The following is a 25,177-nucleotide window of genomic DNA, read 5'->3' as shown; positions in this document are numbered from 1 at the left end:
CCAGAATACTAAAAAATATAATGCAATATTTCAGAATGTCTCTGTAATCTCCCTATTCTGCCATGGTTTTGATTATAGCAGTGTGCAGCTGGAAAGTACATGGGAGACAGTAACAAAGGAATGTGGAGGTAGACATTATCTCCTTACACTCTTCCATCATGCCAATGGGGTTTCTCACCAGACGAGTCTCTAATATGGCACAGTGACATATCTAGTACAGATGCTGCTTCACAGCTCAAGGCACCCAGGTTAAATCCTGATCTCTGCCATGCCCTCTGTCTGGAGCTTTCATGGCTTCCCTTTGAATAGATTTCCTCTGAGCGAACTGCTGCCACCTTGTGGTAAAGTATATGTATACCTGTCTGGACACGCCCCTCTGCTGACTGCTCCTGTGGCTCCTCCCACAGACCCCTGTACAAAGGCAATTGGAGGCACTGCCCCTCCCTCAGTCTCCAAGATGTTGTGGTCACATTTGCAGCTAATAAAAGCCTATCGTTTGCCTCCCGTCTCCGAGAGTTATTGATGGTGCATCACCCCTACATCCCAGAAGTTTGCAAGTTGGCAAAACAGGACACTGTATATTGCCTCTAGAATGTAGGTGGATAATAGAACTTGCATGTGTTGCAAGTGTTGTGTAATTAATATTTCCATGCTATTTGAGTAACATTGTAAACATTGAGTAACGTTGATTAAGTGTTCTTTGTTGTTTACATAATACCTTGCAGGTTATGTGTAAAATTATGTGAATGGCATACATCATCAGGCCACCAAGTCATATGCAGGTGCCTTGTTGAAGTAAATATGAAACTAGAGTACACATATTTATTTCTGGTCTCCCCATGTTTTTATTTGGATTAATCTCTGGAGTTACAAAACAGACCAGTGGTGTTGAGGAAGTTTTAATTGAGCTTAATATGACTACCTACCTGTTGATGCACAGTAGGCTGTTGAACTTTTTTAAAAAGTACAGCGAGAAATGGTCAAGTAAAAAAGCAACACAGCACATGCTCCTTTGGGAAGGGACAGAGATGGTTGAGTTAAAAAAGGCAGAAAATGGGCAAATCCATGGGTTCGTAAACAGTGAGTAGTTGGTGATTATCATGAATAATAAAAAATAAGCAAAAATGGCTGGCTATGTTGAAAAGACTGACACGTTTGAATGCAGAACAGTTGAATGAACAACAATATTTGGGAGCAAATAAAATGGCCCATTAAAGTGGAGTGCCAGTTTTGCTGAGTGCAGTGGGTGCGAAAGTCTACAGTGTGCTTAGAAGCTTGACTGCTCCAACCAAACCTGTAGAAATGAATTTGCTGATATCATGAAAGTAACACAGGAACACTGAGAACATAACCACTGTTGATTGCAGAATGCTTTAGGTTACATGAGTGGAATCAAAAAGAAGGGAAACCCATTTCAGCATACGTGGCTGAATTGAAGAACTTAATGATGCAAAGAGAGATCATTTAGTTTGTGGAATCTTACAAGGAAGCATTCAAAAACAACTCCTTACTGAAGCACAACTCACATTCAGAAGGACAGTTGAAATCGCTGCGTCAATGGAAACAGCAGACAGAGATGAAATTGAGTTGCAGTCTGGAATGAAAAAGAGCATGAACAAAATTGCAACATCTAGACAGAAACCTGCCTGACTGAACAGATTATGTGTTCCATTGTTACAGGGGCTTATATACACCATGCCAATGCAGAATTGAAGGTGAAATCTGCAGAAAATGCAACAAAATAGGATACATACAAAAAACATGCCAGGCAATCAAAAAGTAAATGGACTGCACAGGAAAGAGAAAAAGATAAAATGTTCAGTTGTAGTTTTAGGAAGAGCACTAATCTGAAAGCCTGTGATGAAACTTTGGTTAGTGATGAGAGTGACAGAGGAATGAGTAGCCTTAAGATTTATAATGTGATAACTAACAATAGACAAACAATATGGCTTACACCAGAAATGAATGGCAAATTAATTAAAATGGAATTGAACTGGTTGGGCAGGTTCAGTCATGTCGCAAATGAGTTTGAATGGCATCTCAAAGATACTGAAATGACTTCTGCAGATATCCAACAAAGAACTTATATTGGAGTAAAGATAATTCCTGTGGGAATGACATTTGAAACACTGAAATACAATAACTAATAAGCCACAGTGGGCTTGTATGTAGTAAAAACTGAAGGGCTAGCATTGTGAAAATGTGATTGGCTGAGACAACTACAACTTAATTGGAGATTTATCCATCATTTGCATGCCACATCCCCTGTAATAGAGTCAATTGAAAAAGGTACTGGATGGTGCCACATTAATGTTCAAGGAATGCACTGGATAACTCAAACCTATCAAGGGTAAAATTATGTTAAATGAAAATGTCATAACTAATTTTTACAAGGCCTGTCCAGTTCCTTTTACCATCCATGATAAAGTAGCCCGTGAGCAAGACTGCATGGAGGCTGAAGGAGTTGATTCCAAATTTGAGTGGAGCCCAAGGGCAATGTCAGTGGTCTCAGTGGCCGAGAAGAATGGGTCTGTCCAAATCTCTAACAATTTTAAAGTCACCATCAACACCGTACTGAAAGTAGATCGATAGTCCCTGCCCAGGATAGAGGATATCTTTGTAAATTTTGATGGAGGAACGCACTTTGGCAAGAGAACTTAACTGAGGCCTACCTACTGGTGAAAACTGAAGAACAGTCCAAGCTGTCTCTCACCATAAACACTCAAAAAGGGCTTTATCACTATAATAGGCTTATTTTTGGAGAGGCATCTGCACCTGCACTGTGGCAAAAAGCTATGGATCAGGTGCTGCAAGGCTGCCCAGGCACTCAGCGTTACCTGGATGACATCATTGTTTTCAGTAAGGGAGCGTCTCTAAAGTCTCATGACAGTGTAAATGATTACGGGCTCAGAGCACAATGCAACTAGAGTGAATTCTTTAAACCAAGCACCACTTACTGTGTTCACAGCAGTAGTTGATGCCCCAAATCCAAAGGACATGTCACAGCTGCAGTCCTTTTTAGGATGTGTCAATTACCATAACAATTTGCTGCCAACCCTGGCTATAGTACTCCACCCCTTGAACTCATTACAACAAATGGAGAACAAATGGCAATGGACAAAAGCTGTCAAGTGGCTTTCCAAAAGGTTAAGGAAAAGGTGATGTCAGGCACAGTATTCACACATTATGATCCACCTCTTCCATTGAAACTTGTCTGTTATACCTCGTCTTAATGCATTGGTACAGTCAGGTCAGACATCATGAGTGATGGAAGTGAATGCCCCATAGCCTTTACACCACGTTCCCTTACCGCTGCAGAGAAAGATTTTGCATGATTGACAGAGAGGCCTTCGGTCTGGGTTCAACTAGTACCTGAATGGGAGAGCTTACCCTCACTACTGATCATCAACTACTGGTGTCCGTTTTCAATCCACAGAGGCTGTTTCTCTACCAGCAGCAGCACAAATGCAGAGATGGGCTCTGCAGAACACAATTAAAAGAACGAACTCAAGAGGACAACTAACTGTGGAAATGTTGATGGATTGTCCTTGGAAAAGGAAGCACCTGAAAAATTTACGAAAGAGGACACTCTTCTTGACATATTCTCTCTAATGAAAATTAAATAACTCTCTCTTATGGCAGAGATGATCCAAAGAAAACCCAGAAAAGAACCCAGTCTGTCCCAGGTCTACATGTCCGCCCAAAATGGCTGGAATGTGCAGCAGAAAAGCCAGTTTACCGATCTTAACCAGTGCCTGGATGAACTTGCCTTTGACAGGGGTTGCCTTACATGGGGATTGAGAATTATTGTAACATCCAAGCAGAGAGCTAAAGTGTTGGAGGAGCTACATGCTGGTCATCTAGACACGATCAAAATGAAAGCATTGGCCCAAAGCTTTGTCTGATCACTTGGAATAGATCTGCAGATCTAGCAGATTGCCATGCATTGTGCAGCATGCCAACACGTCCAGAAGATGCCATCAGTATCTTGAAGAGGAACGGAGAAGAAAGGTATCCAGAGCGGTTCGAAACACTTGCAGCAGTCCCAGAGTTATCTCCTACAACGACCACAGAGAGGTCCCAGAAATGTATAGCTAAGCAAGGAGGTGTGTTGTGTGTTTAATATTTCAGTGATATTTGAGTAATATTGTAAATTCATTATTTGGCATTTACAAAACACATTGTGGGTTATATGTTAAAGTATATGAATGTCATTCATCTTCACACCTCCACATCATATGGGTGCGCCTCACTTAAAATTTTTTCTTTCAATTAATTTCTGGAGTTACAAAACATAATAGTTGGGAATGTGGGATTAGTGCAAAATCAGTGTACGTGTATGCTTAATGATCAACATCGATCTGGAGGGGAGAGGGGCCAGTTTTTTGTATGCTGGAGAATTATGACTGACGTTTTAAAAGAAGGAATTGTATAAGTTTGCAGTTCATCTTGCATTGAGAATGGAGAGTTCCACTAAGCCATTTTGACATGAGATGACACTACCCCACTACTTTTCTCTCTTTTTGACCTACTCCTTCCATCCATTATTCAATCATTTATTTATTTACACACACAAGGATATATATTTTTTCCTATAAATAAATATATAGGTGTATACTGTATACAGGTGCTGCAAACAGCAAATGTCTTGAAATAAGTCATTGTTTAAAAAAAAACTGTTTCTGATGGTAATTCTGAATGTTAAGGTAGTTGATGTCTTGTGAAGGGGAACCCAAAGCACTACTTGTGCATATGTGTTGAACTTCAAGGAAGTCAGCACTGCAGCAAACAAGAAGAAAAATGGTTGGTGAAAGGCACCCAAGAGCCATTATGTCAACAACTGCCACCATTGTTGATAGTGCCCACATCCTGAAGAAAAATGAAAATGATTCACTGCCCTCTCTACCTCATCTTCTCTGCTGAAGGAACAGCAAAGGAACACATGTTATATTGAAGGATCTTAACAAAGTGGACGATGAGAGACAATCTCTTGTTGGACTCGCTGTTGAAAAGTAGGAGGATGACATTTAAGTCTGAGAATTTTGGAAAGTGGTCGAAATAGAATCATTGAATGCTATTCATTAGATAGACTTAAGTAGCAATGAAGGGTCCGGCAGAACTGAGAAAATAAGATCAATTTATAAGTCTTCCAGAAAAAAAAAACAGCAGATGACCACAGAAGTGTCACATGGAAGAAGAAAATGTGGTAGTGAAGAATATGTGAAAAGGTCAGTAAAATGGTGATTAGGGCCAAGTTTTGGAATGAACAGCTGACTTCCAGAGTGGCAAAGGAATGTGTAAGTTTTAAACAAAATTGTAAATGTGACTTTAAATTGTGCAGCTGCAAAAAAAACATTGCTACAAAAGCCTGGTTGGTATGTGATTGACCAACACTGGTGTGTTTTGGAATGATGATACTGAATTTCACCTGGAAGAGGGAACTACAACATGGCATTGTGCAAGTAAATAAGACATAAGATCCCTGTTCATGATTCCTTAAGTGTTACATAGCAGGTTGAGTCCATAGAAAAGTATACAAATTAAATGTTAGCATTTGTTTCCAGAAGACTAGAATATAAAAGCAAAGATAATGTGCTGTGTTTTTTAAGGCATTGATCAAAACACATTTGGAGTACCGTAAGCATTTTTGGACCCATATTAAAATAAGAATGTGCTGGCATTAGAAAGAATAGAGAGGTTTCCATGAATGATCCCTGGAATGAAACGGTTGAGATATGAGGACAATATTATGGTTCTGGGCCCGTACTCACCAGAGTTTAGAAGAATGAGGGGCAATCTCTTTAAAACCTACCAAATCTTGAAAGGCCTGGAATGGATGTGGAGAGGATGTTTCCTATAATGGGGGAGTCAATGTCCAGAGGGCACAGCCTCTGAATAGAGAGAAGTCCATTAAGAACAGAGGCGAGGAAGAATTTCTTTCACCAGAGGGTAATGAATCTATGGAATTTATTGCCACTGATGCCGTGGAGGCCAAGTCACTGATATTTAAAGTGGAGGGTGATAGGTTATTGACTGGTTGGGTGTCAAAAGTTATGGAGAGAAGGTGGGAGAATTGGGTTGAGAGCGATAATAAATCAGCTATGATAGATAGCAGAGCAGACTCAATGAGCCAAATGGCATAATTCTGTTCCTATGTCTTATGGGCTTTTTGTGCTCGGAAGTCCTCTTGCACATCCGGTTTCAGAATTTGCTCTCCATTTAGAAAATATCCTGAAGCTTTATTCATTCTACTGAAGTGCATGACCATACACTTTCCTACACTGTATTTGATTTCCTTACTTATTCTCCTAATCTGTCCAAGTGCTTCTGCTGACTCCCTGCTTTTCTCAACACTACTCACCCCTCTATCTATCTTTGTATCATCTGCAAACTTGGCCACAAATCGATCAATTCCATCATCCAGATCATAAACATTTAGAATGAAATGTAGTGGTCTCAACATTGACCCTTGCCACTAATCGCTGGTAGCCAACAAGAGAAGGCCTATTTTATTCCCCCTTTTTTTTGGTTTTCCTGCCAGTCAGCCAATCTTCTGTCAATGTCTCATTCCCGTATAACTGGCATACAACAACCTTGTGGGTTCAACTTGCTCTGGGAAATATCTGATTGAATTTCTCGAATGAGTTGGAACAATATGGAACTGACTGGCAGTGCATTTCACTTAGGAAAAAATCAATTTTCCATCACATAATGCTGAAACTAAAATACTACTATACATTCGAATTTTGAGGCTATAGTCTCTTTGTAATCCTTTGATGCTTTGGGAGCCTTGGTAAATCCAAAATGGTTTCTGCATTACTTACGTAACACTGATGACCACGGTTCTAAAGCCAAATGGCACAATTCTACTAGCATTCTGTGGTCATAAAGTATAGTTACATAAATAGAGCTTTATCTTCCTTTTTTCATATTTTAGTTTGAAGCCAAGCAATTGAGATGTAAATAATGAATTCTGGTTAATTGGTCTAGACTGGAGACAAATTCCTCTGCATTCCACTTTAAATCACTGTAATAATTAAATTGAGAGCCTGATGGAGTTTTCATTAAACAAGCAAGTAAAATGTTGAATTACTTTCCAAATGACATTTCCAGCAATAGATATACTTCCAGATTAGAGGCCTGGTGGTGTGCTGCAAAGACTGCAAAGACTGGTGCTGATATTTGTCAGGTATATTAACAAATTGGTGGGGCAAATAAAAAGTGTGCAGATGCCACTGAAAATGAAGTAGATTGCCTAGGTTTACAAGGGAATATAAATTAACTGTGAATGTGGGAGAGAAAACAGCAGATGAAATTTAATTCAAACAGCTGGCAAGTGATTCAGTTTAGCAAGTTAAACTGGGACAGGACTAACAAACAAATGTTCGGGCCCTTGGGGATATAGTTGAACAGAGAGAGTACTAAATTTACCTAATCTGGGAATAACAGTAGACAGGTTGGTGTGCAAGGCTTATGCCATTCTTGCTTTTATCAGGGGAGCCACTAAATATAAGAGGTGAGACGTAATGTTCCAGTTATACAAGTTTTGCTAAGGTCGTACTTGGAGTATTGTGTGCTGTTCTGGGTGCCACATTAGAAAAAGGATTTGATTGAGCTAGAGATGGTGCAGATGCAATTCACAAGGATGTTACCAGAAATGGAGGGCTTGTATTATCAGGAAAGATTGGATAAGCTCGTTCTATTTTCACTGTATCCAAGGAGGCTGAGAGGTGATGTGATAGAGGTATATAAAATTATGAAAGACATAGGAAGGGTAAATACTCTGTCTGTTTCCTTTGGTTGGATAGTTTAAAAAAAAGGGCATAGGTTTATAGAAACAAGGAGGAGATTTAATAGAGACATGAGAGGCATTTTTTTTCGCACTAGCAGATGGTATCTGGAATGAACTGCCAGAGGAGGTGATGGAGGCAGCAACAGTAACACCATTTAAGAAGCATCTCGACATGTGCTTGAAATAACAGGACAAGTGGGATTAGCAAACGTGAACCTGGATTATGAATGCCTGGCTCATGGATGCCTTTACACATGAACAAGCTCCTATCTTATATTTTAGTTCTAAAGTTCAACATACAAGTGTCCCCCATTTTTCGAACATTCACTTTACGACACCTCACTGTTATGAAAGACCTGCACTAGTTTCCTGTTTTCACTAACAGAAATTGTTTTCACTGTTACGAAAAAAGGCAGCGTGCGCGGAGCAGCCCAGCTCCTCCCCCGGAACTGCATTCTAGCGGCATCGCTTAAACATGTGCCTGTGAGCATCTGTGCTTTATGTCGATTTATTTTGTGCATCTGTTAGCAAGATGAGTTCTAAGGTATCGGAAAAGCCTAAAAGAGCGCGTAAGGGTGTTACATTCAGTGTAAAACTAGACATAATAAAGCATTTCGATCATGGTGAATGAAGTAAGGACATAGTGAGTTTGGCTAAGGGTTTGTGGAAGTTGACGAAGATGATGTTGAAGAGGTTTTGGCACCCATGAGCAAGAACTGACAGATGAAGAGGAAAGGATAACAATTGAAGCTAAATGCAGTAGCAGACGGCCTGGAAGTGAAGTCGTCCAGGAACTGAACATGAAACAATTGCATGAGATTTTCACTGCGATTAACAATGCTGCAATGATTGCAGAAAAGTATGACTTTCATTTTGAAAGGGTACGTAGGTTTAGGGCATATTTGCAGGATGGTTTGAGTGCTTACAAAGAATTGTAGGATAGAAAAATGCACGAGGCTAAGCAGTCAAGCATACTGTCACTTTTCAAGCCTTCCACATCAGCCCACAGCAGACGACGAACCTGTGACATCGAGGCAGGCAGACGTAGAAGAAGGTGACCTGCCTGCCCTGATGGAAACAGACGACAATGAGATGACACCCCAGTTTCCCACCATCCTAACCCCCAACGATTCAGCCTAACCTACCATCATCAATGTGCTCGCTGTCTTCCCGATTCCAGTAAGTGAAACTACACTGGACATACATTATTTCTATTTTATATGGGCTGTGTATTTTTATGTGTTATTTGGTATGATTTGGCAGCTTCATAGCTTAAAGGTTACTGGAAAGAGTGCTTCGGCCAAGAGCACTGGCGCTGAGTCTTTCTGCCGAGACCGCTTGTGTGAGGCTTTCGAAACAGTGGACAGTGCTGCAATAATTGCAGAAAAGTATTCCTACTTTATATAGGCTGTGTATTTATCAGATTATTCCTGCTTTTACTATATGTTACTTATGTTATTTTAGGTTTTGTGTGTTATTTGGCATGATCTGGTAGGTTATTTTTTGGGTCTGCGAATGCTCACAAATTTTTCCCATATAAATAAATGGTAATTGCTTCTTCACTTTACGACATTCCAGCTTACGAACCATTTCATAGGAACGCTCTACATTCGAGTAGCAGGGGAAACCTGTATATACATACTGTACACCCATTTGTTTCTATGAAAGGCAGGATTAGTTTCCTCTTCCTCTCCAAATTTAGTAATTGTTTGTTTTCTTATCAGTCCTACGTGCTACTCATAGATGATTTAACATAATAACACATAGGTGTGGTTACCATTTCAAGTGATTTTTGTGTAGTTTATGACTTGTGGACAAAATCAAATCATGACCATCTGTAAAATCAGAACCCGTTCTTTACCTGGAGATCGCCTGAATGGATAAACAAGACAATCAGTATACCTGTGGTGCGCTGAATGGCCTGTTTCTATGCTGTACATTGCTATGTCTCTATGGCTCTATGACTAAGTGTTTTACACAAAGCAATGAACTGTTTTAGGGTAACAAAGTGATGGATGTCTTAACAGTAAAATTACTGTAATTAAGTTTCATTTGGAAGTTCATCTTGGAGGTAATTGAAATATATTCCTTGTTATTTAAAATATGGTAATGAGAGAAATTGATAGTATATTTAAGATATATTTCAAATATAACCGTAAAATATTAATAAGCTTAAACTTTAAAGTTATACCTGGATGTAATTGTGCATATACTTTGCAAATTACTTGCAGTAAGTTTATTTTTCCCCAGTTTACTTGAGTAGTTCAATTTGATCTTTTGATTTGTTTTCTATTCTAGAAGCATATGAGATAATACAGATTACCTGGAAATGTGTGGGAATGGGTTAAATAGAGTCTTCTTGGTTAAGAGATACTTTGAAAACAAAAAGTCAGCCGGGCTGATTCTCTTTCCGGATTAGTCAGGATATGGGCCTATGTCTAGGTCACCATTTGCTGCCCACCACTCATGGTGCTGTTTTCTTTTTTTGAATGACAGTGGTAATGTAATACTTATAATACAGATTGCATGGCATGCTTGTAGTTTTACAAGGCAATCACACTGATGATCAGAAGTTACATGAGGTTGTTTGTTTAAAGACATGCCAAATTATTTAATTAATGATTTTTTAGATCACTTGTTATTTTTTCCCAATCATTTGACCAGACATGCAGATTACTAATATAGCAATTTAACCATTATTCCATAACCATAACAAAATTTGAATATCTGCTAAATATCTAAGCAGGCTAAAAGTATTCAGGAGTAACATCCTCCCTGTAAAATAGTGGACTGCTTATGACCTGGATTCATAAATAGAGTAACACACTTCTTGGGCCACAACCAGAATATTTTATCCGCTTCTAATCTCCTTACTTTTGGAAGGATTTGCAGATCTTAAAGGAAGTGTAGAAATATTTTTTACTAAGACCTTTCTGTGGAAGACAATTTCATTTGTAAGGTTGGATTCTTCTTCTTAGAGCGAATAAAACCGAGAGGAAGTTTGATGGAAGTGTGTATGACAGGTTTGCCAGGTGTGAAGCTATTCCCTGCAGTGGATGATTCAGGTACCGTGAGATTCTTGTCAGAAGGTACAAAGGCGATTGACAGAAACACTTTTTTTTAACTTGGAAGAGCACCTGTGATTTAGAACCTGTGGTTTGGCAAAGAGCTTCTGACACCCCAAACGGCATCTCGGAATCTTCTGTGAAGCAAAATAAGTGCAGATTGCAAAATCTGAAAAAAAAAGAAGCAAAAAGTGCTGGAGGTACTTTGCAGCTCAGGCAACTTCTGTGGTGACAGAAGGTGAGTTATTATTTCAGGTCAGTGACATTTTATTTCCTCTGTGAAGAAGCAAAGAAAAAGCTTGTAAGAGAAGAGGGAGGGTGGAAGAGAATAATGGGGTTCATCTCTGACTGGATGAATAAGAGATGGCCTTGCCCCTTTGAGGGAAGATAGAAAATAATTGTTAAGTAGCAGAAGGGCTAGATATGAGATAAATGAAATCTGAAATTAGTAGAAGAGAGAAAAAAGCTGAATTCTAGAAATGTAGGATAAAAAGCTCAAATATCTGGTTATCAAAACTTGTTGAATCCAAATTCTGTGAGTCCTTTGACCCTCCTACCATCAGCTAACATCAATAACATTATCTATTTCATCAAACAAACCTGTCATGATCTAGTACATATTTACTAAGTATTCTTAGTTTATTTTTTAACTCACTCTGGCTATCAGTTTCTGAAATAGCTGAACGTTAAAATCAGCTGCAAGATTCTGGAATGATGCACCCTTGTCATTGCCAATGGTAATGAGACCAAGGGAAAATCAGGAGGATGATATCAGAACGTTCACCTGTAAATCAGCCTTAAATGCAACACACCATTATGACCTTAATCAGACAACATCCAAACTCAGCTTCCTTCTCCTCTTTCATGTTTCAATACCACACAACTCTGCAGCATTCAGTTCTTTCCACATCTTTTGATTTTTCTGAAAGGAGTCTTTTTGCAAAAGAAACTTACTCTAGCTACATCAGGAGTAGAAATGATGTCCTCAGGTTTTGCAGACTACATGTTTTTTTACATTTGTATTCCAAATGAGTCCATATAGGCAACACAATTTGTAATTTCTACTTTTTAAGGCTTTATACTGGAGATCAAAGATCAGTGTGATGCAACAAAGCCTGATATTAAACTTTATTTTGTGCTGTAGATTTAATGAATGAACAAGCGGCCCTTGTGTACATTGGGTTATTCCACAATTAGAACCGTCAAGATTTATTGCTCCTTCAGAAAATGGGAATCTAATTATAGTGCACGTACTGTAAGGCAAGACTCTACTGCCATTATACATATCTTCATTATTATTCATAATTGTCAAGTTTTACATAAATTGTCTGAGGAGTTATGACCACTGCATGGTTTATTTCCTAGAAAGAACTCAAGTGCCTCTTAATTTACTTAATCTGACCAGGATTTTCATGGAAATCAGGATTTAATTTATGACATGAGCATTGATTGATAACATAGTCAACTCTCAGAAGATTTTCTTTCATTCTTCCTTTTGCTGATTTTTTTCACTTTTCACTCTGCCTTCTCTTGGGAACTCCATCTGTTCACAGACTGCATAAGGCAACAAGTTTGCCCGGTGTGTAGTAGTGTCAACGTTGGTGGATGTTGGCATGAGGAAATAGTAGCATCTGGCTCTCCCCGTCTGTACCCACTCACAGCTCCTTAGTTCCTTTTCAAAACAGACTTGTCTGTGCCCGGTGGTTCCCACATGTTACAGGATGATAAGAGATAAATCACATGGGTAACTCATCCAGTTACAAAGAGCATGGAGCATCGATAACTGCACACCCTGGTGCGATGAAATCTCCATTGCAAATGTGCAAAAAAAAAGTATGCATCCTAGAAATTATGCATTCCACATTGCTGTGTCGCAGCATGCCAGTGGCTACTTGGAATTCGTCTTGCTGTTCTGAACTTCCTTTGTCCCAGAGGTCTAGGATGCTGTTAAAGAACCACTGTACTGTATATCTTCCTTTGAACATTGTATGGCATGTAAAGCTAAACAAATGCATGGGATTGAGGCTAACACTGAAATGAGGGAGAACTAGTGGTCATAGTTGGATTTCTGAGAACAGCTGGCTGACCAGAGATGGACATCATGTTTGTTTGTGTAAGGGTGTAGATGATAGAGGAGTTCAGGATTCTTTCCGGAGAGCTGGTGTTGATGCCAAAACTTCAGAGAACTGAACAGCTGGGAATCAGGGATCAAAGTGTTGGATCAGCTGGGATCCAGAGGTGAAGGGCAATCAAGGGTTGTTCTGCAGGACTAAATGAGGCATAGTCAGTGAATTGAGGGAGCTGGGGGTTGGGAGTGAGGGTTGGCACTGATTTGGGGGTAGAATCCAGGAGACTCCAATTAAATGTTGTGTTTAAATTGAGTGGGCTCCCAGAATGGAATAGCATTTTGAGAACGTAGTTGTCTTAACACTGCCCAATGCTAGTCACTCCTCAGAGAGAAAAAAAAATCTCAGAGAAGATTCCAAAAAGGTCATTGGAGGAGGAATGATGTCATTTGCTACATCAAATGTGGACAATGCATCAGATGCACCAGGGGTGAATCTTTCCCAACAATGGAATTGCAGGAATGATGTAGCTCCAAAGAAACAATAACAATTATGTTCTACTTGGGAACAACATATTTGCAAACATGGAGCACAGAAAGGGGATAAGCATTTGCATTACATTTGTCATGCATGAATAAAGGTATCATTCCATTCTTCAACTTGCATTTCAAGTAGACATTATGTAGAAAAACACAAGCAGGTCTGTAGATACTTTTATTTCTTAAATTAACCCAAAAGCTGTTGTAAATTATATGTCCATGCTTCATAGTTTTTTTAAAAAAAAGAAAATACATAAAATATTTACTAGCTATTGCATTCAACTTGAAACTTTTTTTTTGGCAGAGTAAGTAACTGTAATCTTTCCCAATATTAATGTATATTGGAAACTGTAAATAATTAAGCTATACCATGTCAATACCATTTCCCGGAAATAACCACTTAATCAGTATTTTTAATATTACTTACTAGAATTAACTATTTAAGGGACAAAATCCTTGGATGTGTTTAAGCATAAACCTTATTTGGCCTGTAAATTCCAGTTGCTTTAATCGACTCTCCTACAAGGATAGGACTGGTCAGATATGATTCATTTTAACATCTGGCATGCTGTCAGAAATGGAGCATTTTATAAAATTTTCATTTCACACAGTATTATTAAGGAATCTCCTTCAGAGTCTGTGCCACAATTAATTGTTGTTGCAATTGGTTGTAATGTTCAAACTCTCTTTGATGGATCCAACCTATTTTACTTGATGCAGTATCCCAATATTTGAATATGCAACTGTGTTCACTTTACGGGATGTGAAATGAAAGACGAAAAGTCAAGAGCCCTGTTATGCAATTAACACTTTCAATTGGATTATTAATATTACAATTCTATGGGCAAAAACCTGTCAAACAATTATTGTGACAACATAATTCCAGGCTGAGTTGCATTCAAGGGGTGGCTGAAAACAGAGATCACCCCTGACGTTCTTACACAGGCACTTCAGCTGTTTCAAACTCAAGAGAACAGAAGGATTGGCAGTCCTGTGCTATTGTTGTAACAGAGGTGACACAATAGACACAGCAGGGAAAGTGGAGAAAATCTACTGAAGTTGGAAAAAACTGGAATTTGTGTAAAGCTTGCTTACATCTCTCAGAGTCTCTAATGGTTCTTTTAGATAATGCTTTGATTTGTTATCACCAAGTCCCAACAACAACAATGACTTGTGTTTGTATAATGAAAATTAATAATTGCACCTATATCTCAAGTTCGGGCATATCATCAAAAAATGTGTGAATGTGATTTGCTTCAGGCAGAATCTTAAAAAGAAGTACGAACAAGGGAGTTTGGAAAGCAGAACCCCAGAGTGAAAAACAAACTGCTGGAGGACCTCGATGTGTCAGGCAACATCTGTGAAATGAACTGTAGACATTGTGGTTCAAGTACTTCATCTGGTCTGGACGTCAGCTGCCCCTTTCCTTCGACAGATGCTGCCTGACACATTGAGTTCCTTCAGCAGCTTGTTTTTTTTTTGCTCTAGACTACAGCACCTGCAATGTTTTTTGTCTCTGAATTTCAAATGGGTGGGCTTGAATGGATGACCAGCATCAGTGGTGGAATTAAAATCAGAGTTGTTGTTGGATGAAGATAAATTGGGAGTGACAAATCCCAATAAGCTTGATATGAATATGAATGATGTGAATTTCACAATTTCAGATATTCAGATATTGAGCAGTAAGAGCAGGGCTGATGTGTGGAAGGAACCTGGCATATTAGAAGATAGGCAACAAAGCTTTGGGTGCCCTCAAGGAATAGAGTGAGGTGCAATAGTTGAGAGTGCATTGGAATAACCTCACGTGGATGCAAAAAAAAACAAAATTCAGGGCTTCAATTGTAATGAACTGGAGAATCCCACAACATTGCAGAGGTAAGATGATGGAGATTTTTTTTTTATAGTTAGAAACCCAGCCTAGCATTAAATGTGCTATTAAGATGTAGATTGTCTAATTCAGTTGCTAGGAAGATGAGCAGATGACTAGAGAGAGCTTTTGGTAAGAAGTGAAAAACATGACATCCTGTTGTGTAGCTGATGTTGGTTATTGATCATAGGCAAATAGGTGATCTGACATCGTAGCAATTATATGCTACTTTAACAAAATGCAGTACAGTGTAAGACAATAGTCTGCATGGATTATCCTCAAAGCATTGTGGGATATGGAAGTGGTGAGTCCTACTTCCATTCGATGGAATACCTCTTCACAAAGACTGCATACGTTTGGGCTCTTTTCACCCCCTGGGGTTTAGGAGCTGAGGAGTGATCTTATTGCAGTGTGTAAAATAGTGAAGGAGATAAATGAGGTGAACAGTCAGAGTCTGTTTCCCATGGTGGGGTAGTCTAAAATTAGAGGACATAATTTTGAGGTGAGAGGGGAAAAGTTTGAAGGAGACATGAGGGGCAAATTTTTCCACACAGCAGCTGGTGGGTATGTGCAATGGGCTGCCAGAAGAAATGGCAGGTGTAATACCATTAGATTTTAAAGATGTTTGGACAGGGAAAGATTAGAGCAGGGGTTTCAATTAATTTTATGCCATGGACAAATACCACTAATCAAGGTGCCAGTGGACTTCGGGTTTGGAACATTTTGTTTGGTGGGACGTGGGCAAACATAGACACATGGGACCAGTTCATGAAGGCGGCTTGGTCAGTGAGGATGACTTGAGTCAAAAGCCCATTTCTATGTTGTTTAATACTATGACTCTTGACCTATGCCACCAGATCTTTCAAGTAAACAACAAGACACTGCTTGACAGATGTTAAGAAACGTGCTCTCCTTGACAGGTCCCAATTGCCCAGACTGAGAATCAGCATGGCTGCATGCTAGCCTCAATACCGCTACTCTGGGGAGGAGACCATCATCCAGTTCCTTCTGGATTGCGTGTTGTCAAGAGGTGATGCAATTGTCTTTGTTGCGATTCATCCCAAATGCCTGCATAACAAGCAACTCAGAGCCCTGCTGGCTGTTTCCTGGAATGCTCAGTGACACAAAGAACAACTGCTGCTGGAAAATTGATGACTTGGTGAAAAATAGCCCCTGGTCTGCTCAAAACATGCTTGTCCTTGAGAGCAAGAGCTGTTCACTATTAAATTCTGCAGACAGCCAGACATCAAGATACATGATTGCATGCAGCCAATATATAGCCTCTGTAGGGAACAGTCTTAATTTAAGGTCACATTATAGGACTGGAATCTGCATCGGATTGTTTAGTTGTGGAACAGAAGAGTTGATGTTAGGCTGACACACTGTGAACCTTGCTTGAGAATGGAGTATTCATCTGAAATGTGAAAGCATTCTACTGTTTATAAATAAAGTATTTATTTGTAAAATTATATGCAGTGTCAATGGGATACTTTAATCTGTAAGTGAACCATTTTGTTTTGAAAACAAAACCAATAGCTAATTGCTTTAAGATTGTCTCCCAGTTGCAAGCATCCCAAATGAATCATTACAGCGAGTTAATTTGTTTGCTCACAGATTTGACATCTGACTTCCTCCTTAATTCCTTGTCCTATTGAAGAACAAGAACTTTGGGAACAATAGTTGGAAGCACAATAACCTATTCCCAGAACAGTCTTGATTTCAAGAAACAATCATTTTTCAATTGAAAATGGCAATCAAACCAGATGGGTTTGTTCAGATTTCAGCAAACAATGATTGAAACTCTCACAGCAGGTTATACAACAGTCACTGGATGCAAACGAGTAATGTGACCAAGGTGACAGGTACTGTAAGACATGTAATGGAATACATACACAGAGGAATGATATAGTCTGTCCTCAGATTCTCTTCTTTTGTTTCTTTTTATCATTGCAACATCACATAAAATGTTGAAGTTACACTGATGCAAACAGTTAGCTCTGTAGTGAATGGAACATCTGTTAGAATACAAATATGTTGTGATAGCCAACGAGCAAAAAAGTATTTGGAAGAGGCTGTACATATTTGCTATCGAGGGAGCAGAAAACTTGCCTTCCTCAGAATTCTGGAAAGGATCCGGATGAGTAAAAACATAACATAAATATGCAGTGCTTTTCTTTCCTAAAGAAGAATAAAAGGTTTACAAAGGAAGTGCCCAAACATAGGTTAAATAGTTAAACACGATGCATTCATGAACCTGTCTCCTGTGGTTGTTAGACTCAATACCTGCTCAAGGTGCGTACAGATACAAAAGTGGTTGTTCTGAAAACAATGGTGAAGGCAGCTGACAGAGAATAAACATTTTTAAACAGAGTTTGTCCTGAAACTCAGTGTCGCCAATGGTTGACACAACATTCAGGTTGAACTGCAGAAGCCCTGAGGGACTCTTCTATTTCAGGCCCTAGTTCAATAGCAAATCATTTAATATTCTCTTTTTAGCCTGCTGCCGAGAGATTTCTTGTCAAACTTTTCATCTCTGAAGATGGGTAGGAAGATTTAAAATGAAATGATTTTCTTGTGATTTGCAGGCTGGTAGCTACGGGTGATACCTGCAAATCTGACTTCCCACCAGCGTGTGCTAAGTGATTTAATATAATTAAATCAGCATTTGTGTGGTGGATGCAGAATATCCCTTAAGTGATGACAAATTCTATCAGCTGCTCAGGAAAGCCATTCCAGTGTTGTGCTCAAAAAGCCACAGGTCGGATCATCATGCTGGTGGACTTGAGGGAGTAGTGTGAGCCCTTCCAGTAGTGCCACTTGATCCCGTTGAATCGAATTGTATTCATCCCGCCTGAGTAATACATGCCATTCAGGTTAGAAGGGCCACAGGCCTGGAACCACCATCCTGTGGACAAAAGCAAATGACCATAAGACATTGCAGCAGAATTAGGCTATTGGCCCAGAGTTTGCACTGCTGATTTATCACGGCTGATTTATTATGATTGATGCAGTATCATTTAAAACACCTTCTCCAAAATGTTACTTTACATGGCAGCACTTCAATAAGATACGGTGGTTTTCTAAACATAAAGGGCAACTTATTGGGCAAAAGTGGAATAAGACACGAGCACAAATGCATGATTCTCTGTGCAACAAGCTCCTGGTCTTGGCTATACTGTATGCTAAAGATGATTCAAATTAGCTACTTATTGGTAATGGAATATTGGTGGCACTATTATCCTGATTAGGCGTACTTCATCTCCAGGAAAGACAAACAAGTGGAATAGGCAAAAGGTTAGGAATGAGCAACTGAGTGACCTTAGAATCACCTTGCATGGATAAAATGTCCTTCGTCCCTCTGGGCCCATGACAATCTTAGAGCACTGATTTACCCCAATCTGACATTAAACCCATTTTATTGACCTGCAAGCCCATAAAGATGACCGAATTTTGCTATTCACCTGCACACTTGGGACAGTTTACACGGGCCAATTAACCCTCTAAAGCCCATGTCTTTGGGCTGAGGGGAAATGCACAAGAAGCCCAAGTGGACAAGGGTAGAATGTGCATACTCAAGAGGTCAGAACTGAACTTGAGTTGTAGAAGTTGTGACAATCTATTTATAACACAACATGAAATAAAATATTTTAAAAGAGACTAAATACAAATAACTATTAGTTCTCGTTACAACTTAGATATAGATTTCTAACATCTTCTGCTTTTTTAATGTTCAGTTCAGTTAACTCATGAACCCTTCTATAGAATGACGGAGATCAGTATTGTGATATGGAAGTCACACATATCCAAATGAATGAGAACAGAAATAGATTATGAGAAGAGAGCTTGATTGTAGAATTACTAATGATTTCCAGCAAAATTTGTAACAATAGTGCTGTTGCTGGAAATCTAGAGTAACACACCCAGGAGCTTCAGAGACTTGGAAGGGGAGGCAGCATCTATGGAGGGCAATGGAGTCAATGTTTCAAGCTGAGACTCCATAGTAGGACTTAAGAGAAATAGGGGAGATAGGCCAGTATAAAAAGTTGGAATGGGGGGAGGGGTGCAGCAAGATGTGTAGCAGATGGATCTAGTGAGGGAAATGGGTGATGGGATTAGAGAAAAATGCTGAAAATGAGGAACATCAGTTCATATCTTTCTTTGGTAGTGTCCATTTTGATGGCATGAATTTAATTTTATCTAATGATATACACTTCCCTCCATCTCTTCCCATCTTGACCTTATCCTATTGGTCCCCACTCTCTCCATCTGCCCATTGCCTATATATTCCTCCCACTAGATTCCTTCCCCACCTCCTTCCCTTTTTCCCCACGATCCACTGCGGTCACCTATCAGTTTCTATCTTCTTCAGCCCTTTGGAATGGAATGTTGGCCTTTATTACAAAGGGAATTGAGTACAAGAGCAAGGAAATCATCTTGCATTTGTACAGGGCCCTGGTGAGACTACACCTGGAGTACTGTGTACAGTTTTGGTCTCCAGGGTTAAGGAAGGACATCCTGGCTGTAGAGGAAGTGCAGCGTAGATTCACAAAGTTAATTCCTGGGATGTCGGGTCTGTCTTACGCAGAGAGGTTAGAGAGACTGGGCTTGTACACATTGGAATTAAGGAGATTGAGAGGGGATTTGATTGCAACATATAAGATTATTAAGGGATTGGACAAGATAGAGGCAGGAAATATGTTCCAGATGCTGGGAGAGTCCAGTACCAGAGGGCATGGTTTGAGAATAAGGAGTAGGTCATTTAGGACAGAGTTAAGGAAAAACTTCTTCTCCCAGAGAGTTGTGGGGGTCTGGAATGCACTGCCTCGGAAGGCAGTGGAGGCCAATTCTCTGGATGCTTTCAAGAAGGAGCTAGATAGGTATCTTATGGATAAGGGAATCAAGGGATATGGGGACAAGGCAGGAACCGGGTATTGATGGTAGATGATCAGCCATAATCTCAAAATGGCGGTGCAGACTCGAAGGGCCGAATGGTCTACTTCTGCACCTATTGTCTATTTGTCACTTCTAGCTACCACCTTCCAGCTTCTTACGTCATTCCCATTTTAACCCCTCCCTCACCTGCCTATCACCTGTTAAATCTTGCTCCAAGCCTTCACCCCCCCCACCCCCCATTACCTCCACTGCTTCATTCCAGACCAAATGAAGAGTCCTGGTCTGTTGTGTCAACTGCTCATTTCCCTCCATTGATGCTGCCTGATTTGCTGAATTCCTCCAAATCTTTTGCGTATTACTGCAGAATTTATCGATGCTTGCTTTGTAAATAGGCAGAATTTCAGATAAATAATTCAGTAATCTAATGGGAAATCTCAGATCCATTTGATGGAAAGGGTATAAAAAAAATCTTCCCACTCTTGTTGACAAGAACAGTTGAAAATGAGGATGAGACAACTGTACAAATATTCATATGATAAAATCATGCAATATAGTTGTGTTCATAAACAAAGAGGCAAATTTGCTAAATCATGTGCCTCAAAACTGGGTCCTCTACAAACATCCATTTGTTTTTGCCATGGTTTCCACTTTCAAAATGCTCAGCAAGCTCTACAAGATATATCAACTAACTAAATTTGCTTTTAGATTTTGGTTGAAAAATACCCTGGAGAAAAATGTTTTTCTTACTCTTGGTTGTTGCCATGGAATCTACTAACACCCTCCCAGGATTGCAAAGGGGCCTAGGTTCAAGATTTCCCTGGAAGAGGACACATTCAACAGTGCAGTCCTTCCTCAGTAAAGGACTGGGCGGCTGGCCATACATATTTAGATCAGGTCTGTGGAGCCACATTCTCAGGATTCCAGTCTATACAGATTGTACATTTTCGAGCTTTTTGGAATTTGAAGGAGAGAAAAAAAAGCCCTTGGTGAATCTGCTTCTTTTCAAGTTGACATCTGTGCTGGACTTCCTTAAATTTAAAGCACTTGAGATTGAAGATTCAGAGAACCAAAAGCTTCCAGAAGAAGTGTCCTTGATCAGATATTAAACTGGAAAGAATTTTTTGCAACATCAATTTTGCCAGCCATTCAAACAACCACATCTCCCAGTATCTCTCTCATTCCCAGCTTCAGAAGCTATCTCCTCTGCCTTACACTTTTGGTGGGAATATTACATTTGGCATGAGTTAAAGGAGTTGGGAACAGCCAAATTTACAACTGTTTATGTTACTTTACTGCTTCAATAACCAAGCCTGTGTTAAGTTATTAAGCTAATCAAGCATGCACACAGAAACACCTGTGAAATGAGACATTGATGTGTAAAATGCTGCCAAATTACTTGTGTCAGATCAGTACATGTGTTTGGATTTAATTATAAACTACAAATACAGGAAAACTGAAACAAAATAAAAGGAAATGGAATAGTCTGCAGGGAAAGAAAACTTTAATTTTTCTTTCTACAGCATTGTGAGACTTAAGTAAAAAGAGATTGTAAAGCTATTTCGGCAGAAATAGGTTATATGAATGGACAAGTGCAAAATATAGTGGAAACATTGGAAATTACAGTCACAAGCTAGCTTTTTTTTTCCTGGAGAATTAGAGACTGAGAAAAGACCTGATTAAAGTTGATAGAATGATCAGAGGCATAGATAGTGTTGGCAGTTGGTATCTTTCTTCCAGGGTTGAAAGTTCAAAGAGGATGTATGGGGGATTTATTTTTAAACACTGAGAATAAGAATTGGTAATATTCTGCTAGGTTGGTGCTGGAGATGTTGGATGTTCACACACCAGTCCTCATAGGCAGATCAGAAGTGGAGAGAGTGAGCAATTTCAAGTTCCTGGGTGTTAATATCTCTGATGACCTAACCTGGTTCCCAACATATCGATGCAGCTATAAAGAAGGCAGAGTATTACATTAGGAGTTTGTGGGAATTTGGTATGGTCACCAAATTATCTATGGGTGTACCGTGGATGGCATTGTAACTGGGTGCATCACCAGCTGGTATGGGGGGGGGGGGGGGTTGGGGGGTGTTGGTGGGGGCTACCGCACTGGATCAAAGTCAGCTGCAGAGAGTTGGAAAATTAGTCAGCACCACCACAGCCAATAGCCTCTGTAGTATCCAAGACATCTTCAAGGAGCGGTGCCTCAAAAAGATGGCGGACGACCTAAGGAACCCCCACCACAGGGCATGCCTTCTTCTCATTGTTACCATCAGGAAAGGAGGTACAGAAGACTGAAGACACACACTCAATGACTGAGGAACAGCTTCTTCCCCTTTGCCATCCGATTTCTAAAATGGACATTGAACCCATGAAAACTACCTCACTATTTTATTATTTCTGTTTTTGCCCTATGCATTTAACTGTTTGATATGCACATACTTACTGTAATTCAGTTTTTTTCTACCTTATCACATATTGCATTGCACTGTTGTCAGAAAGTTAACAAATTTCAGGACATATACCAGTGATATTAAACCTAATTCTGATTCTTATGTGCTGAAGAGACTTTTGGATAGTCACTTGAATATGCAGAGAATGGAGGGATATGGACCAAATGCAGGCAGAAGGGATTTGTTTAATTAGGCATCATTAGCTTAATTAGTTTGGCACAATATTGTGGGTCAAAGGTCCTGTACTGTTTAATGTTCTATGGTCTTGAAGCAGAAAAAAAGATTAATTGGTGGGAATTTCGATCATGTGGATGTTCTAAGTCACCTAAGTTTGTTGTATATAATAAAAATCAACAACTTGAGTGGAGCAGGCAATTGGAAAGATAAATTGTATATTTGCCTTAATTGCACCAGGAGTTGATTATAGGCAAAGAAGTATATTATTCAAATTAGATGTGGCTTTGGTGAGACCGCACCTGGAGAATTCAGTGTTTCTGTATCCTGCCTAAATATGATGTACTGTACTTTGAATGAATATAGTGAAGATTTGCCAGGCTGGTTCCAGTGATTATGTACTTGCTGTTATGAGGAGAGGCTGAGTAATCAAGGTTGTATACTTTCCATTTTGAGGGGATGAAAGAAGATCTACTTGAAACTTACAGAATTTTTCCTGGGTTTGACAGGCTGAGTACAGGCAGTTTCACTTTGACTGTAAATAAGGGTCAACAGCTACACAATAAGCACAACACCGTTTAGGATTGAGACAAGGAGGAATTTCTTCAGGCAGACGATGTTGATTCTGTGGAACCCTCTGCCTGAGGTGAGAGTGGAGAGTCGGTCATGAGGCTCATCCAAACCGATGTTTACTACTTTTACAGATATGAATGGAATTGCAGAATAAGGAGAAACTGCTGGAAAACGATGCTGAAGTAAAAGGTCAGCTATGCTCCTGGTGAATCGTGGAGCAGGAATGAAGAACCAAATGGAATACACATGCTCCACTTTCCCTTGTCTTCAGATTGGTTAGATTAGGTAGTCCCAATGCATGAACTAGACTTTCAGTATCAAATGATGATACAAAGTCTCACTGTGCACAAATTAGCTAATGTGTTTTCTTGACTAAGACAGCTTAGGTTTTCACTGATTTTAAAGTGCTTTGTGATGCCTGAAGATCATTAAATATACTACACAGGTGAAAATCTATACCAAGTAAAATTGAGCTGACGTAATTTATACAATATGGTTTTAGTATACATGATATGCTCAAAAGCAGGACCTAATGATGAGATGAGATTATTGAAAGGTGAGTATGTAAAAAATAGTGATGAGGTGGTGTTTGGGAGTGAGACAGATCAACTGGTTGAGTGGTATCACAACAACAAACTGGCACTCAATGTCAGTAAGACCAAGGAATTAATTGTGGACTCAGGACAGGGGAGTTGAAGGAAAACACAGCATTCTCAAAGAGGGGTTAGCAGTGGAAATGGTGAGGAACTTGAAGTTACTGGGTGTCAGTATCTCTGAAGATCTATCCTTTACCCAGCATATTGATACTCCAATGAAGATGGCATGCCGACAGCAATATTTCATTAGTTTGAGGAGATATGGTATGTCACCAAAGATGTATAAAGGAGAATATTCTAACTGGTTACATTACTGTATGGTAAGGGTGGGGAGGAAGCAATGCACAAGTTCGGAAAAAGCTGAAGAGAGTTGAAAACTCAGCCAGCTCCATCAAGGGCACTAGCCTCCCTAGCATCGAGGGCCCTTCAAATGGTGATGCCTCAAAAAAGTGGCACCCATCATTGAGGATACCCACAGCCCATGACATGTTCTCTTCTCATCACTACCATCAGAGAGGAAACACAGAAGCCTGAAAACGAAGACATGAACTTTCTCAACAGATATTAAACCAACCCATGAACAATTTTTGCTCTATTTTTGTTCTAGTTACTTAACTTTATTTGTATACAGTACATATTTGTTGTAAGTTATAGTATTTTATGTATGGCACTGCACTTTGCTAGGAAACAACAAATTTCATGATATATGGCAGTGATACTAAACCTGACTCTAATTTTGAACTAATCAGGAGTAAAATGTGATTGTCCATATGGTTTAAATTTAGATGTGGTAAATGTGATGCATGATTGCTTCATAACCCAACATGACAAAGTGCCTCCGGGAACAATTCACAGTTTAACTTTATTATGGCAGCTGACCTAGCTAGCACAAAGGAAATGTAACTCATGCCACCCGAGGTGATGGTGGCCATAACATGATTAATTTTGATAAGAGTTGGATCTCAATTATGCTGAGGGCCAACCCAGAGGTGCATCAAGTTTTTAAAGTGTAAATGAAAGGTTATGAAGGAAGTAGTAAAATGGAGTTAACTGTGAGTATTGCTTAAAAGTATGATTATTATGGACAGAAGACTAAAATACTTTTGAAGACATACTGATATAAGTGGAGGGCAAAGTAGCCTAAATAAAATTGATTCTGTTC

The 25,177-nt window shown here is 39.5% G+C and overlaps 1 protein-coding gene across 2 annotated transcripts in view; it reads right to left on the bottom strand.

Annotated features, from left to right (window-relative positions):
- Window positions 1-13,623: 13,623 nt before the first annotated feature.
- Window positions 13,624-25,177, bottom strand: part of angpt2b (angiopoietin 2b) — a 228,559-nt gene continuing 217,005 nt past the window's right edge. For both annotated transcript variants that reach the window (XM_059954378.1, XM_059954377.1), the window contains exon 10: window positions 13,624-18,234. In XM_059954378.1, the coding sequence (XP_059810361.1) occupies window positions 18,074-18,234 (161 nt within the window). In that variant the 3' untranslated portion in view covers window positions 13,624-18,073. The remainder of the gene's footprint in view (window positions 18,235-25,177) is intronic.

Source organism: Hypanus sabinus, chromosome 30 (genome assembly GCF_030144855.1).
Source record: "Hypanus sabinus isolate sHypSab1 chromosome 30, sHypSab1.hap1, whole genome shotgun sequence".
Classification (NCBI taxonomy): Eukaryota; Metazoa; Chordata; class Chondrichthyes; order Myliobatiformes; family Dasyatidae; genus Hypanus; species Hypanus sabinus.
This window is presented reverse-complemented; position numbering and strand designations above follow the sequence as displayed.